This window comes from Hyaena hyaena, unplaced genomic scaffold, assembly GCF_003009895.1.
Source record: "Hyaena hyaena isolate Hyena2069 unplaced genomic scaffold, ASM300989v1 scaffold_397, whole genome shotgun sequence".
Lineage (NCBI taxonomy): Eukaryota > Metazoa > Chordata > Mammalia > Carnivora > Hyaenidae > Hyaena > Hyaena hyaena.
In genome coordinates, this window is record NW_024081028.1 from 1,497,316 (window position 1) to 1,512,308 (window position 14,993).

The window sequence follows — 14,993 nt, forward strand, 5'->3', positions numbered from 1 at the left end:
TCCCACCTTTAGGAGGGTGCTTAATGCACGTGTGATTATTCTCTGTAAGTTTTAGGACCTCAGAATTGAAATTAGTATTATATTTATTGGCTTACTTAATAATTTAAGAGAGCCAGTTAATAGAGTTAGTTATTAAATCTATAAATATAATACACATTTCAGTTCTGAATTGAAATCAGCTCAGATTTCATCTGATCATTGTCATTCTCCCCAAAGGCCCCTCCCCCACCTGAGTTCAGTTTCTTCTGGGATGTGGGTGGGGTGCGAAGCTTTAGCAAAGTCTTACCCTAGAGATACCCCCAGCTGCTCTTGATTCTGTTTCTCTCTCTCGCTCTCAGGAGAGGGATAATCTCCAGAGAAAAGCATAAAATAGTAAACATGTGTAATGTTTCACCTGTGCTCTGCTCAGATAGCTGGAACTATCCAGAGGCTTACAAAGCACAAGTCAGGCCATTGCTTTGTCCACAGCCTTTTATGAATGGTGAATTTCTTTCTTGGTATTTTTACATCTGTCTTTTCTTTATCTTAGTCATTTTGTGTCTTGTTCACCAAGATTTTTCTACTTCTTAAAGTAATGACTGTTAAAAGCATGGCTTTTTAAAATTTATTGTTTTGGGAGAGAGAGAGAGTGAGCGACCACGTGCATGAGCATTGGAGGGGGAGAGAGAATCCTGAGCAGACTCCGTGTTGTCAGAGCATACCCCGATATGGGACTTGATCCCAGGAACCTTGAGATTATGACCTGAGCTGAGATTAAGAGTCAGATGCTTAACTGAATGAGCCACGCAGGTGCCCCAAAAGCATGGCTCTCTTGGCACTGGCGTTTTACTGTAACCTCTCACTAATAAATGAAGTGTGAGTGTCTCCCTAACACTGAAGTGAGTTTGGCCTTCTGCACCTTGGAGTAAGATGTCGAAGGGACAAGAAAGAATGATCTCAGCTTCTCGTTTAGCAGGAGTGATTAGGCCTTGGTGTGTACTTGGTTCTGCTCTTGCCAGATACAACTTCTCAGTAAGCTACCTGCAGGGTTCCAGCCATGGGGTAAATACTCCCATGTTTATTCTGGTGAATTCAGCAGAACTTGGCCAAGATAATGCTGGTATCATCACTTAGGGATCACTGAGAAGAAGCTTACTAATCTGAGGTGAGAAGGGAAAAGAAATCACTTAATTCGTCCTTATCTTTGAGAGTTTTTGATTTAGAGAAGTTTGTTTTGGCTTTGTCTGCCAATATTACTTCTTTTTCTTGGAGTTGAATAATAAGATGTGTTTTTTAATGATACAAAAGTGATATATATCTTAAGACCTTCATTTTAAGTAAAATGCATGTGTTCTCTCAGGGCCTGTTGATCTGCTTGGTAATTAGAGGAGGGAGTGGTTTGGGTGGGGAAGGCTTGAGGGACTGTGCTCTCAAGTGGCTCTGTGGGAACAGTTTGAAAGTGAACCCTTGCTCCAAGTGACAGAATTGTATCTGAAATGATTTCAGAAAGGCTGTTTGAAATTCTTCTCTTGGGTTTTTTTTTTTTTTTTTTTAAAGAAAAGGTAGGAAAAAAAAGAACAGTAGTTGGATAAACCCAAGATGGAGGAGGAAGAGATCTTGCAGCTGCAGAATGGTGTCTGAGAGAAGACATTGGGACCTGCTCCAAATCCACATGTGTGTGGGATGGCTTCCCAGGAAGAGACTTTTTCAAATGCATTAATCGTATCTAAAGAGTTCTGTATTAGGCCACATTTGGAGAATTCCTTTAAGTTCTGAGTTTCCCAGTGAAGGAAGACAAACTGGTTCAGGGGCAAAGTAGTAAGGTGGACATGATACCACATCGTCTGAAGAATGTTGGAAAGTTGAGGATTTTTGAGTTTTACCAGGCCCTTAACTACAGGAGTTTAGGACCCAGGTCCTGTGCTTCCGCATCCTTAACGTGCCAGGCACATCATGGATAGTAAGTGTTGATTGCCACTTGTCCCTTGGTGGGTTTTTTTGTAAAGCTGGTGGAGGGACTGCACCTCCTTACCTTCACTGGGAGAAGTTTTTTACCCATATTGTGTTTGAGGGGATATGTTTTTACCTGAGCCACATTTCATAGCCATGAGCTGTCATATTAAGCCATAGTTCTTCTGTAAGGACTGGACTCTTTCATAATATTCTAAATGAAACAGCCTCCAGGAACAGTGCGCTTTGTTGAAGAAGCAAAACTTCCCTTTGGGGAAATTTTAGTTTGAACAGAAATCAAGTGCTAGGAGTTTGTAACGTGTAGAAAGGTGCCAAATTGATTTCCAAGGTGATGTTTGTCTTATTTCCCAGTATATTTGTAGAACATGGACACAGAAGAAATGGTAGAAACAGGAAAAGTTGTGTGTAATCACGTGAAGTCTAAAAGTCTTCAAAATAGAATCGAGAGTGGTTTTGAATGAACTCTTCCTAATTTGATCAAATGGTTTTACTTAATGTTTGTCCATACTTTATACTGGAAAGGGTATCTTTATATATATGTATTTATGGATATCGAGAGAAAAAACTTCATGTCTTTTGGACACTTCCTTTCCCTTTTCTTCTTGTAATTTGCTGTTTGTTATTCTTCAGGTGACAGCTTAAATGCCAACTTTCCACCATCTTCTCTAAATAAAATAAGTCAGTACTACTCTGTATAAGTTTACTAATGTTATGTGGTCTTTGCCTTTTGGTACCTACCAAAATTTGTAATTACATCTTTGCTCACTTCCTTATTTGTCTTTTAGCACCTCTAGACCAAAAGCTCCATGAAGGCCAGAATCAAGTCTGCTTAAATTTTAATTTAGCTGTTTATCCACTTATCTAGCATCCTCTCAAATGAGTTAAGTGATTCATTGGCTTATCTCCAGCTGTGGTTTCGTATCATCCAAAGTCACTGCACTTATTTCTCAGAGTATAATGTTTTTAAAGTTATTTTCAATTCACATTTAAAGAGTTCCAGGAGTAGGAGTAAGGGTGGTATCACAGTATTGTGACTCTTAAGCATACTTGTCAATTCTAGTAAAAGGTTATATTTAGAAATGTTAAGTTTGGATGTTAGGTTTGGCTTTATCTCTGTTTAGACGACAAGTTTTTCTTCCTCCTAATGAAAGTTAGCTTTGTAATTTTCCAGTTTCTGGGGGCGAAATGAATATTTCAACACTCACTTGCCGCTCTTTTTTTTTTTTTTCTTTCAAAGTTTGGTATTGTCCACAACAGGTGGACAATACCAGTGATCTGAAAGGATTTTTCTTTCTGACTTAAGCTAAACTTGAAGATTGGGCAGAGATATTACAAGGCAAAAATAGCCCTAAACTTGTGACAGAAATAAAGCCAATCAGCACGACTAAACCCAAAATATGCTGAAGGGCAACCAGAAAAACAAAATGCATTTTCAATATTCATTTCCTGTAAATTGCTCAGTTACACATCCACCTCCTCATCATCCCTGAATAAACTAACTTAGTTCTCAGCCTTGGCTTTGTACAGCGACACTATTGCCAAAAATCGGCTTCAAATGGAAATCTCTTTGACCTTGCTGGAGCACACAATAGTTCCATCCCTTTGGCAAGAACTAGACTCCACGTCTTTGGTGCCCTCATTTAGCGATCTCTTACTTATGATACTTTGTCTCTCTGGCTTCCTAGCAGTTTTCCGTCCTCTAAACCTTTTTTATGGTTATAGTTATTTCCCCTGTGATCTAGAGTGATAGCAGCTTCCTGGACTTCCTTTCCTTTCTAAAAGCCCTTAAAAATTGTATCTAAACCTTGAGTGTAATAATTAGAGACTGGAGTGAACTTGAACTTGAATTTACCTGCTATGAGATCATGACCTGAGCCGAAACCAGGAGTTGGCCACTTAACAGACTGAGCCAGCAAGGCGCGCCTGAGGAGATGGCTTTTGAGCTGAGTTCTGAATAACAAAATCTGAGAGGTAGGGGAGGGTGAAATGTTTGTTGATTATCATTTTCCCTTCACAAGCCAGGGTCAGCACAGCAAAGCAGTGAAGCAGTGAGGTGTGATAGAATAAGCCCTAGAATTTTGGCCTGGTTTGGCTGTTAACTAGCTTTGTGGTTTTTGACTGGTCCCTTGTTTACACGTGCTATATAGCACTTCACCTTTCCTTGGATGTGTCCTCAGTTGTAGTAGTAGAGTATAATGGAGAGTAAGCGAGACAGCTTGATAGAGTGCACCTTGCTGACCAAACGCAGCAAGCTTGTCAGGCAGCTCTGAGGCTCTCCATCCATTCATTCCTGCGGGGGAGGAAAGAAAAGGAAAAAGACGATTTTGTTTTTTCATGGGAAAATGACCACAAAAAAAAGTTGATTCTTGATGCTAAAGAAGAGCTAAAAGAAAGTGACAGTTCTTCACTTTTTAAATTACCTTAGGACTATGTTTATGAATTAATATCCTATATCTTACAGTACATAGTACATGCCACTATGGTATTAGAGTATTTTAGAATACTCTCACATTAAAAAAAAAATTCCAGTATAATTAACCTACAGTGTTACATTAGTTTCAGATATACATCATAGGGATCTAACAGTTCTCTACATTACTCAGTGCTCTTCAGGATAAACGTGCCCTTAATCCCTGTCACCTGTTTTACCCATACCTGCCTCCGCCTCGCTCTGGTAATCATCAGTTCTCTATAATTAAGAGTCTTTTTTTTGTTTATATCTTTTTTTTTCCCTCTTACTCTTTTTTTAAATTCTTTTTTCAAAGTTTATATTTGAGGCAGAGAGAGTGAGCACGAGCAGGAGAGGGGCAGATAGATGGGGAGACAGGCTCCAAAGCAAACTCTGCGCTGACAGCAGAGTGCTTGAAAGCAGGAACCGTGGGATCATCTTGACCTGAGCCAAAATCAGATGCTTAACCAGCTGAGCCACCCAGGCGCCCTTACTTGTTTTAGTTTCTTAAATCTCACATATGAGTGAAATCATAGGGTATTTGTCTTTCTCTGACTTATTTTACTTAGCATTATACCCACTAGATCCATCCATGTTGTTGCAAATGGCAAAAATTGACTCGTTTTTATGGCTGAGTGATACTCTATTCCACCACATCTACTTTATCCATTCACTGTTGGTGGACTCTTGAGCTGCTTCTGCATTTTGGCTACTGTAAGTAATGCTGCAGTAAATAGAGGGATGCATCTGTCTTTTCAAATTCTTTGTGCAGAAACCCAGTAGTAGAATTACTGGATCATAGCGTAGTTCTATTTTTCATTTTTTTGAGGGACCTCCATACTCTTTTTCCATGGTGGTCATACCATTTTGCATCTCTACCATCCTTGCACGGGGATTCCTTTTTCTCTACATCCTCACCAACACTTGTTGTTTCTTGTGTTTTTGATTCTAGCTCCTCTGACCGGCGTGAGGTGATAACTCATTGTGGTTTTGATTTCCCTTTCACTGATGATGAGTGATGTTGAGGATCTTTTCGTGTGTCTGTTAGCCATCTATGTATGTCCTGTTTGAAGAGAAATGTCTGTGTCTTCTGCCCATTTTTTAATTGGATTATTTGTTGTTTTTGGTGTTAAGTTGTATGAGTTCCTTATATATTTTGAGTACTAACCCCTTAATCGCATGTATCATTTGCAAGTATCTTCTCCCATTCAATAGGTTGTCTTTTTGTTTTACTGATTGCTTCCCTCACTGTGCAGAAGCTTTATTTAAAACACATTTATTTTAATTTTTAATTTAGAGAGAGTGTGAGCAGGGTAGACGGGGAGAGAGAGAGAGAATCCCAAGCAGGCTCCAGACTCAGCACAGAGCCTGACATGGGGCTCGGTCCTGCAAGCCTGAGATCATGACCTGAGCCAGAATCGAGAGATGGACACTCAACTGACCGAGCCACCCAGGCACCCCACTATGCAGAAGTTTTTTATTTTGATGTAGTCCCAATAGTTTATTTTTACTTTTGTTTCCCCTGTCTCATGAGACCTATCTAGAAAAATGTTGCTATAGCCAACGTCAGAGAAGTTACTACCTGTGCTCTCTTCTAGGATTTTTACGGTTACAGGTCTCATATTGAGATCTTTTAACCATTTTGAGTTTATTTTTGTGTATGGTATAAGAAAGTCATTCAGTTTCATTCTTTTGCATGTAGCTGTTCGGTTTTCCCAACACCGTTTTGTGGTGTTCTCTTATATTTTTAAACCTTTTTCTTAGAATGAAATATTAAGGATTTGCCTCATGGCTTTAAGGCCTAGGGAGTAGAGAAGTGGTCAGATGTTGCCATATACTCAGTATCAAGCCATCATTGCATGGAGTTTCTTTTTTGAGAAGTGGGAAACCCAGGGGCTCCTGGGTGGCTCAGTTGGTTAAGCATCTGACTTCAGCTCACGTCATGATCTCACAGCTCATGAGTTCGAGCCCTGTATCGGGCTCTACTGTACTGACAGCTCTGAGCCTAGAGCCTGCTTCGAATTCAGTGTTTCCCTCTCTCTCTGCCCCTCTCCCTCCCTCCCTCCCTCTCTCTCTCTCTCTCTCTCTCTCAAATATAAACAGTAAGAAATAAAAAAAAAAAAATTGGGAAACCTGTCCCAGGTCTTCTCAATACTTTTAACAGCCGACTTAGTCTGAAAAACTTGGCTGCTTATTACGTGTACCAAATCATTGGTAGCTCCTCTCACTTTGTAAGTGGTTTATTGTGTTTCCAAGTCACAGTTACAGGTCAGATTTTCCATTTGCTACTGTGGCTTGTCTTTTGGGGATTGTGCAGCTTAGAAATCTCATCCTGAAAAATTAAAAAAAAAATTTTAAGGTTTATTTATATTTGAGAAACAACAGACAGAGTACGAGTTGTGGAAAGGGCAAAAAGAGAGGGAAACACAGAATCCAAAGCAGGCTCCAGGCTCCAGGCTGTCAGCACAGAGCCTGATGAGGGGCTCAAACTCATGAACCATGAGATTATGACCTGGGTGCTTAACCAGACTGAGTCCCCCAGAGATCCCCTTCTCCCTTCTCCCCGTCTTTTAAAGTAAGCTCCATGTCCACACGGGGCTCAGTCCCACAACCCTGAGATCAGTTTGCATGCTCTACTGACTGAGCCAGCCAGGCACCCCCCAAATTTTTATTTTTATTTTTTACGTAAGCTTCATGCCCAGTGCAGAGCCCAACATGGGGCTTGAACTCATGACCCTGAAAATAAAGACCTGAACTGAGATCAAGAGTCAGATGCTTAACCGACTGAGCTACCACCTGCCCCTAAAAAAAAATTTTTTTTATTTTAGTGAAGTATGAATACCATAGAAATCCCTCTTGATAAAAGGGCAGAGAGTGTTTTTAATCAGTCATTTCATCTGTTTGAAAAAAGGAATTGTTTGTTAAGTGTCCAGAGAAGTTCAAGTTTGCAGAGGTATTCCCTCATTTGTTTGAATCTGTTTTTTACTTTAGGTGTAATTGAAAAGTGACCCTCTCTTCAGAGATGTCAAAAACCAACAAATCCAAGTCTGGATCTCGCTCTTCTCGCTCAAGATCTGCATCAAGATCTCGTTCTCGTTCATTTTCGAAGTCTCGGTCCAGAAGTCGATCTGTCTCTCGTTCAAGAAAGCGCAGGCTGAGGTAAGGGCATGTGTTGTATATCAGGGTAGCTGTTATATCGGTCAGGGGGGATCTCTCAAGAGTGTCAAATGGAGTAGGGGGTTGGCTGAGGTGGAAGGTTGGGCTGTAAGATAGTACAGGTCTCTGCAAACACTGCGAATCCAAACCACCTTAGATTGCCATACTGTTTGCCTAATTCCTTTTTTCCTCTGCCAGCACGCACTGTCTCTCATCTACTTTGGAAGAAAGAGCATTTTGTTTTTATTTGAGCTGCTTGCTTCAAATCTCTACACCTGATTGATTTATTCCTGAAGTACTTTTGGAGGCTTTGGACCAAAGGTTATATGTATCATCAGCAAAGAAAAGATAGCTAAGGGGATTAATAGTATGAGCAACGTTGCGAAGAAAGAAGCCTTATTAATTCAATAACATAATTAAACCACAAAAACTTAACAGGAGTCATTTGTTACACCTAATGTGCCAGTTCTAACAAGCTGTGTCTGTTTAGTAAAACACCGCGAAACCATCTAAAAATCACCCTTTTAGATATCTCTGTGCCTAAGTGTACAAATAATTCTTTTGAATTTATTGCCAGTATTTTTTAATTCAGTCAGGTTTCACATCTTTCAGTGAATGTCCACGTTTCAGTTATGTATTAGATAGGGTGCTAAGCCACCAGCTCCTTTCCTCTTTTAACATGTTGTGAGTTGAGTTTTTCATTCTTCACAACTTTTAATTTTCTCTTGTGAGCAGACAAGAACGTTTTTGTAGAGATGAGGTTCTACACGTGAATATCAGTGTATTTAAATACCAAAGGGGGATATTTGCACAGCTTCGTTCTTATTGTCAGAATCAGGTACCAGGCAAGGAAGTGGTTCCTCAGCCTCACCACTTGGAACCCTGCCCTCTGCTCATTCGCTTGTTAAATGAATTGATTATAGAATTTAAAATAGACCTCAGGAAAAGTAGTTATTAAGCTGTGTTCTTTATTTCCACCGTCCTGTGTGGTACTTCTAAAACGTTTTAAGGAGATGGTTGGTGGGATTTGTTTTTCTTCCCAGCGTCTTACATGGAATCTGTGAGAGGCCTGCCTGGACAGATTGATTTCAGACCAGAGGGGGAACAGAAAGTCAGTGTGCGTAAATATTAATGATTGGGATAGAAGTTAGAATATATGGCGTCTCTTCCTCAAACAGAAGAAACAGTAGATTTTTTTTAAAAGATAATATTGCACCTTGAGGGTAATGAGTCCTAGCCTCTCCCCTTCTCTTCTGTGTTTTTTGGACATGCATTTTTTTATGCCAGACTTTGTTCAAGCCCTAGGCTAGAGACTGTGGCTTAATTGTGCCAGAGTCAATATAAGTGAACTTTACCTTTCACCACCCCCTCCCCCGAAAAAAGAAGAGGGAAACCCACCAAATATATCTGCCCTGGGAAGTTGCTGTCAGGGCATAGGACTGAGCAGAGACTCATACTAACTAACTCGTGCCTTGCACCCAGAGTCCGAGTAGGGCCATTTCAGCTTCAACTTAGTTCGGTTGGTTCTGAAGAGGGTAGCACTTTTAACAACTTGATCTAGTAGATAGAAATTAAGTAATTGGCTCAAAAACAAGAGGCGCTACAACCCAAACTGAATGACAGAATTGAACAGACACAAACCAAATTGGGAAATGCTAACCAGCTCTGAAATATTTGTAATAGCTGGGATTCCGGGCAGATCTGTCTGGACAGATCTCTTCGTATTCTACAGATTATTTGGCATGGTCATTGACTTGGCACACGAGGGAAAAATAACTCGGGTGGTATGTGCTGGGGTAGGACTGGAGCCACTTTATGTGCTATCTTATACTGAGAAGATTGTTATTTTGAAGGAGTTTCTCCACTAGAAAACATGTTTTTATACTCAGTTCTAGGCTGACATCTCTGTTTTTTTAGAAACAGATAAATTTGCCACTGGATGTTCACTTTTTTATTTCTGGCTTATCTGTTCCATGATTTTTTTTCTTTTGTTTTTCCTCTCCTACAAGGAAAGTATACTATCCAGAGAGTTTGAGAAACCATGCCTTTAAATTAACTTAACTGCTGAATTCTACAGAATTGGAGAAAATTGATTGTTTCCTTGTATTTCACAGACTGTATCCTTTTAAGTGACTTCTCGTAAATACCTTCATTTGCAATCTGCAGAGACTCATGTTCCTGCATCTGTGCAGTGACTGCGGGTTTTGGATGCAGTGTGCCACAGGGCCCGCACTAGTAATTGGTGACAGAGAAGCAGCAGTAGCCTCTGAGGATGGGAACATGAATTAAGCCCTCCTTAGTGCTGGTGGTGCATCACCTCCCTCAAGTATAGCCATTTAATCGGGTCCTATTCAGTTTCATAGCCTGCATCTGCCTCTTCCTTCTTTTCTTATATTGTTACTGTTTTCGAATGAAAAGTATGGAAGGTAAGTTTTTTTTCATTGTACTTAAATAGCAACTGTTAGCCAGCAATATGATACGTTTTTGTGGGTCACAGTTATTCTTGGGGTAGATAAAGAACCTGAAACCGAACCATGGTTAGTAAGTAGCAGAAGACCAATCCCATTTTATCTTCTGTAGATTAAATTAAATGTAAGTTTCTGTTTAAAAACACCATTTGTTTAGTTACGATCTGTCATATTTGCTAAATGGAGTTACTTATAAAACAAATAGGCAAATAAAATTTGTTTTTAGTTAGGCCTGTTATGAAAAATTCTGTTGATTAACCGAAGGTTTCTATTCTACTATATGTAAAGAAAATATTTTTGCGAAGACTTTTCTAGTAATTTTACATATTTTTATGTTAACAATGTGTATCCTAGTTGACAAGGCACATTTGGTATCCAAGAACCCCCTGTGGATTTTTACACCAACAGATAACAGCTTTTGGCTTTTGGATGGAAACGGCTCCCTGTCATTGACAAGCCTAGCATTCATAAGCATGGAATTTTTACAAAATGAGGTTACTGTTGAATCTCCATGGTTCTGGAAATGTCTCTTTGCCCAATCAGAGTCTCAGATTGTTGAATGAAGAACACAACTCTCGGCTTTAGGTCAACTTGAAAGATGTGTGGGCTGTGGTGCCTGAAGACGGGTTGGTTTTGTAGTTTTCTTTACTTAACCTCCTTGGCTGTTTATGGTCAGATGGTGCCCTCTTGTGGCACCGAGGTAGGGTCTTGTAACTCAGCAACAGAAACTTGACCACCTGAGGAATGAAGCCATTTCCAGGTCCCCAGTACTTTTTTTTTTTTTTTTAATGTTTATTGTTGAGAGAGAGTGTGAGTGGGGGCGGGGGCCGAGAGAGAGAGAGAGAGAGAGACTGAATCGGCAAGATTATGACCTAGGCTGAAGTCAGATGCTTAACTGACTCAGCCACCCAGGTGCCCTCAGGTTCCCAGTAAAATAAACAGTATATGTATCTTTTGCTGATCTGATTTCAGTGAATTCTTTTAAGCTCTGAGCAGTTGCATCTCCCAGTTCCTATTTAAGTGTTCTTTGGTTGGGACTGTGTGTTTACAACCCACGGTTTTAGTGGAATCTAAGAAAGTGGTCCTACATAGAGAGGGCTGAATAGGATGCATAGAGTGTTATACCATTGTAGGGGCCAGGGACCTGCCTAGTCTGGGCCTGCATCTGCGGACTCGAGCTTGCGTTCTTCCCGGCTTCCAGTGGTGTAGGGGCCTATAAATTCCCACGTGAAACTCTTAAGCAGTGTGTACACTGTATTAAAGTGGGTTTTTTAGTTTACTGTATTAAGAGCATTATTCTCTTAGGTGTCATAGAAATACGTTTCCATATAAAAAGTGCTACAATATTAATGAAGCCGTCTCAGTGTGTCATTGTTAAAGTGATTTGTTTCTGTATATTTGTACTTCATATGGGTCAGCAATGGGATTAAGTATTTAAATTTGTGCCCTTTCTTTGAAAACAAAACTGAAAAAAATATATAAGAACAGGATCTCTCAAACTATTACCTCCTTGGCAGGGATTTCTTAAATAAAAGGCTTGTGTCAGAAATTCAAATGTTTCCCCCTTCCCCCTTTTCAGTTCTAGGTCTCGTTCCAGATCCTATTCTCCAGCTCATAACAGAGAGAGAAATCACCCAAGAGTATATCAGAATCGGGATTTCCGAGGTCACAACAGAGGCTATAGAAGGCCCTATTATTTCCGTGGGCGCAACAGAGGCTTTTATCCGTGGGGCCAGTATAACCGAGGAGGCTATGGAAACTACCGCTCGAATTGGCAGAATTACCGGCAAGCCTACAGTCCTCGTCGGGGCCGTTCCCGATCCCGGTCCCCAAAGAGAAGGTCCCCTTCACCGAGGTCCAGGAGCCACTCTAGAAACTCCGATAAGTCTTCCTCTGACAGGTCGAGGCGCTCCTCATCCTCTCGTTCTTCCTCCAACCACAGCCGAGTTGAATCTTCTAAGCGCAAGTCTGCAAAGGAGAAAAAGTCCTCTTCCAAGGATAGCCGGCCATCTCAGGCTGCCGGGGATAACCAAGGAGATGAGGCCAAGGAGCAGACGTTCTCTGGAGGCACCTCTCAAGATACGAAAGCATCTGACGGCTCGAAACCATGGCCAGATGCCACCACGTACAGTGCTGGTTCTGCATCACGGGCCTCTGCAGTTTCTGAGTTGAGTCCCCGGGAGCGAAGCCCTGCTCTCAAAAGCCCGCTCCAGTCTGTGGTGGTGAGGCGGCGTTCACCCCGTCCTAGCCCTGTGCCAAAACCTAGCCCTCCACTTTCCAGCACATCCCAGATGGGCTCAACTCTGCAGAGTGGTGCTGGGTACCAGGCTGGGACACACCAAGGTCCATTTGATCATAGCTCTGGGTCCTTGAGTCCATCCAAAAAGAGCCCTGTGGGTAAGAGTCCACCGGCCACTGGCTCCACGTATGGCTCTTCTCAGAAGGAGGAGGGTGCTGCTTCGGGAGGAGCAGCCTATACAAAGAGGCAAGTATCTTGTTTCCTCTGCCTGCTTGTGTTTTTATCTCGCCAGCTGGCAGTTTAATTGTAATGTGATCGGAGTTAGAGCTCTGATTAATGGTAATAAGGTAATCGCTGTTTCCTAAACTTTGCGTTAGGAAACTTGAAAAGCATCATCCGAGGAAACCTGTAGCTTAACGCTAGCTTCCCTACCTTCCTGAATTTGTGTTGCAGCATAAAGTTTCTTTAGACTGCTCCGCAATGATGTTTTCACATTTAAAATTTGCCTTGGATTCTACCAATGTAAGCCAGAGAGCAGTAGAGTTTTGTGGGTCAGCTATCAAAAAAATACTGTCTTTACCAAAATGAATGGTTCATTGGAGATGTTAGACCCTGTAGGACCCACCATCTGCTGTGATCCATCTGCCTCAGCCCATGATGGTGAAGAGCTACACCTTGTACCCTCACACCCTCCAGTTGAGGAGACTGGGCAGATTGGGAAAGCCTGAGGCTTAGTCCAGTAAGCCCTTGTTTTAAAATCACAAGGTGGGTGTGTATCCCAGTAGAAGCCAGCCAGGCTGTGTTTTAGGAGAGGACATGACTGTGCTTCTGTCTTTCTGCTCTGGGGGACTTGATGAGAGTTGGAACCTGAATCCATGTGCTGGCTGGATTGGGATGGCAGAGACGGAGCAAGGAAGTTGCACTGGGACCAGGTTGTCAAGAGGGACTTAACCTGGCGGGGGGTTTCCCTTTTTTCCCCCTTTGTTAGTAGCATATTCTTTGGTGCCTTGCTGTCCTTTGATTCTTCTTTGCCATATTCATGCAGCTGTAACTTGATTACACTTCCTTCATTAATGGCACAAATGAGATGTTCAGCCTCTGTACTTTCCAGCCTTCAGTGAGTCTGCTTTAAAGTGTAAGTGTGGTTCCTTGCCAGGACTGGGAGTCTCATTAGGAGGCTCGGGCGCGAGCTCTGCTTTTCCATAAGAACGAGTAGGATGGTTTTTGCCCTCTTCCCCCAATTAACTTGTATTTTGTTTTTATTTGTGTTCGCAGTATATTTCATATTTAGATCTTCTAGGTGACTTGAAGCAAACATGAAGTCTCTTTTGAGACTTGTATTTCCAAATGTGAGTTGTATAAAAAGCAAAACATTCCAAGGTTGAACATTCTATGTTAATTTTGCTGAAAGCAGATTTTAAGTGACTGAGTGAAGGTTGGATAAGACCTTAATTTTTTTTTTCCTAGACCACTTACAGGTAAGTAGGTTTTTGTTTTTTAGTATCCTAAAAAATTACCTTTGCTGTTTCCTTTTTGGTTGCTCTTGTAAGACACAGCTCCACGGGCCATGTATTTTTCTCTTAAATGGCATCCAAGTTCATAGATCTGTTAAGGGCCACTTTTTAGAAAGTACTGGAAAGTAACCAAGTAGAAAATCCTTTGGTAACACTGGAATCTACAAGGCATGTTTGTTCAGAGAATTTAAAAGAAACAAATGATGCCTGTTTGGATCAGGTTGCTTAAAGGAGCCTCGTTTGTGTTTCCCTTGTGCTTTATAACTAGGTACCTAGAAGAGCAGAAGACCGAGAATGGAAAAGATAAGGAACAGAAACAAACAAATACTGATAAAGAGAAAATGAAAGAAAAAGGGAGCTTCTCTGACACGGGCTTGGGTGATGCAAAAATGAAATCTGATTCATTTGCTCCCAAAACTGATGCTGAAAAGTCTTTTCGGGGCAGCCAGTCTCCCAAAAGGTATAAGCTTCGAGACGACTTTGAGAAGAAGATGGCTGACTTCCATAAGGAGGACATGGATGATCAAGATAAGGACAAAGCGAAGGGAAGGAAGGAATCGGAGTTTGATGATGAACCCAAATTCATGTCGAAAGTTATAGCAGGTGCAAGCAAAAACCAGGAGGAGGAGAAGTCCGGCAAATGGGAGGGCCTGGTATATGCACCTCCAGGCAAGGAAAAGCAGAGGAAAACCGAGGAGCTGGAGGAGGAATCTTTCTCAGAGAGATCCAAAAAGGAGGATCGGGGAGGGCCCAAGAGAACCGAAAGTGGGCACCGGGGCTTTGTGCCTGAAAAGAATTTCCGAGTGACCGCTTACAAAGCAGTCCAGGAGAAAAGCTCATCACCTCCCCCGAGAAAGACCTCTGAGAGCCGAGAGAAGCTAGGCGCCAAAGGAGACTTTTCCTCAGGGAAGTCTTCCTTTTCTATTACTCGAGAGGCCCAGGTCAATGTCCGGATGGACTCTTTTGACGAGGACCTTGCCAGGTGAGATGTAGTCCTTAAACCTCAGGGTGTCAGTGGTCTAAGGGGCATCTCCTAACCCCTCTTTCTAAGGATGTTCTGGAACCAGGACAGGCCTCCCCTGTATTTCCTGTGCTATCCAAGTTTCATAGCTGATATAGACCTGTTTTCAGTGGAGAAGTGTGTGTTGGGGGCAGTGTCACAGGGGTGGTGAAGCATCTTTTCAGTCTTTAGTGACTGGCTCTCTGGGTGCCGGGTC

At 41.7% G+C, this 14,993-nt stretch overlaps 1 protein-coding gene across 3 annotated transcripts in view; it reads left to right on the plus strand.

Moving 5' to 3' along the window:
- The window catches only part of THRAP3 (thyroid hormone receptor associated protein 3), a 63,908-nt gene that overhangs the window by 36,881 nt on the left and 12,034 nt on the right, over nt 1-14,993 (plus strand). For all 3 annotated transcript variants that reach the window (XM_039251722.1, XM_039251724.1, XM_039251723.1), the window contains 3 exons: nt 7,391-7,558; nt 11,603-12,508; nt 14,045-14,758. In XM_039251722.1, the coding sequence (XP_039107653.1) occupies nt 7,422-7,558; nt 11,603-12,508; nt 14,045-14,758 (1,757 nt within the window). In that variant the 5' untranslated portion in view covers nt 7,391-7,421. The remainder of the gene's footprint in view (nt 1-7,390; nt 7,559-11,602; nt 12,509-14,044; nt 14,759-14,993) is intronic.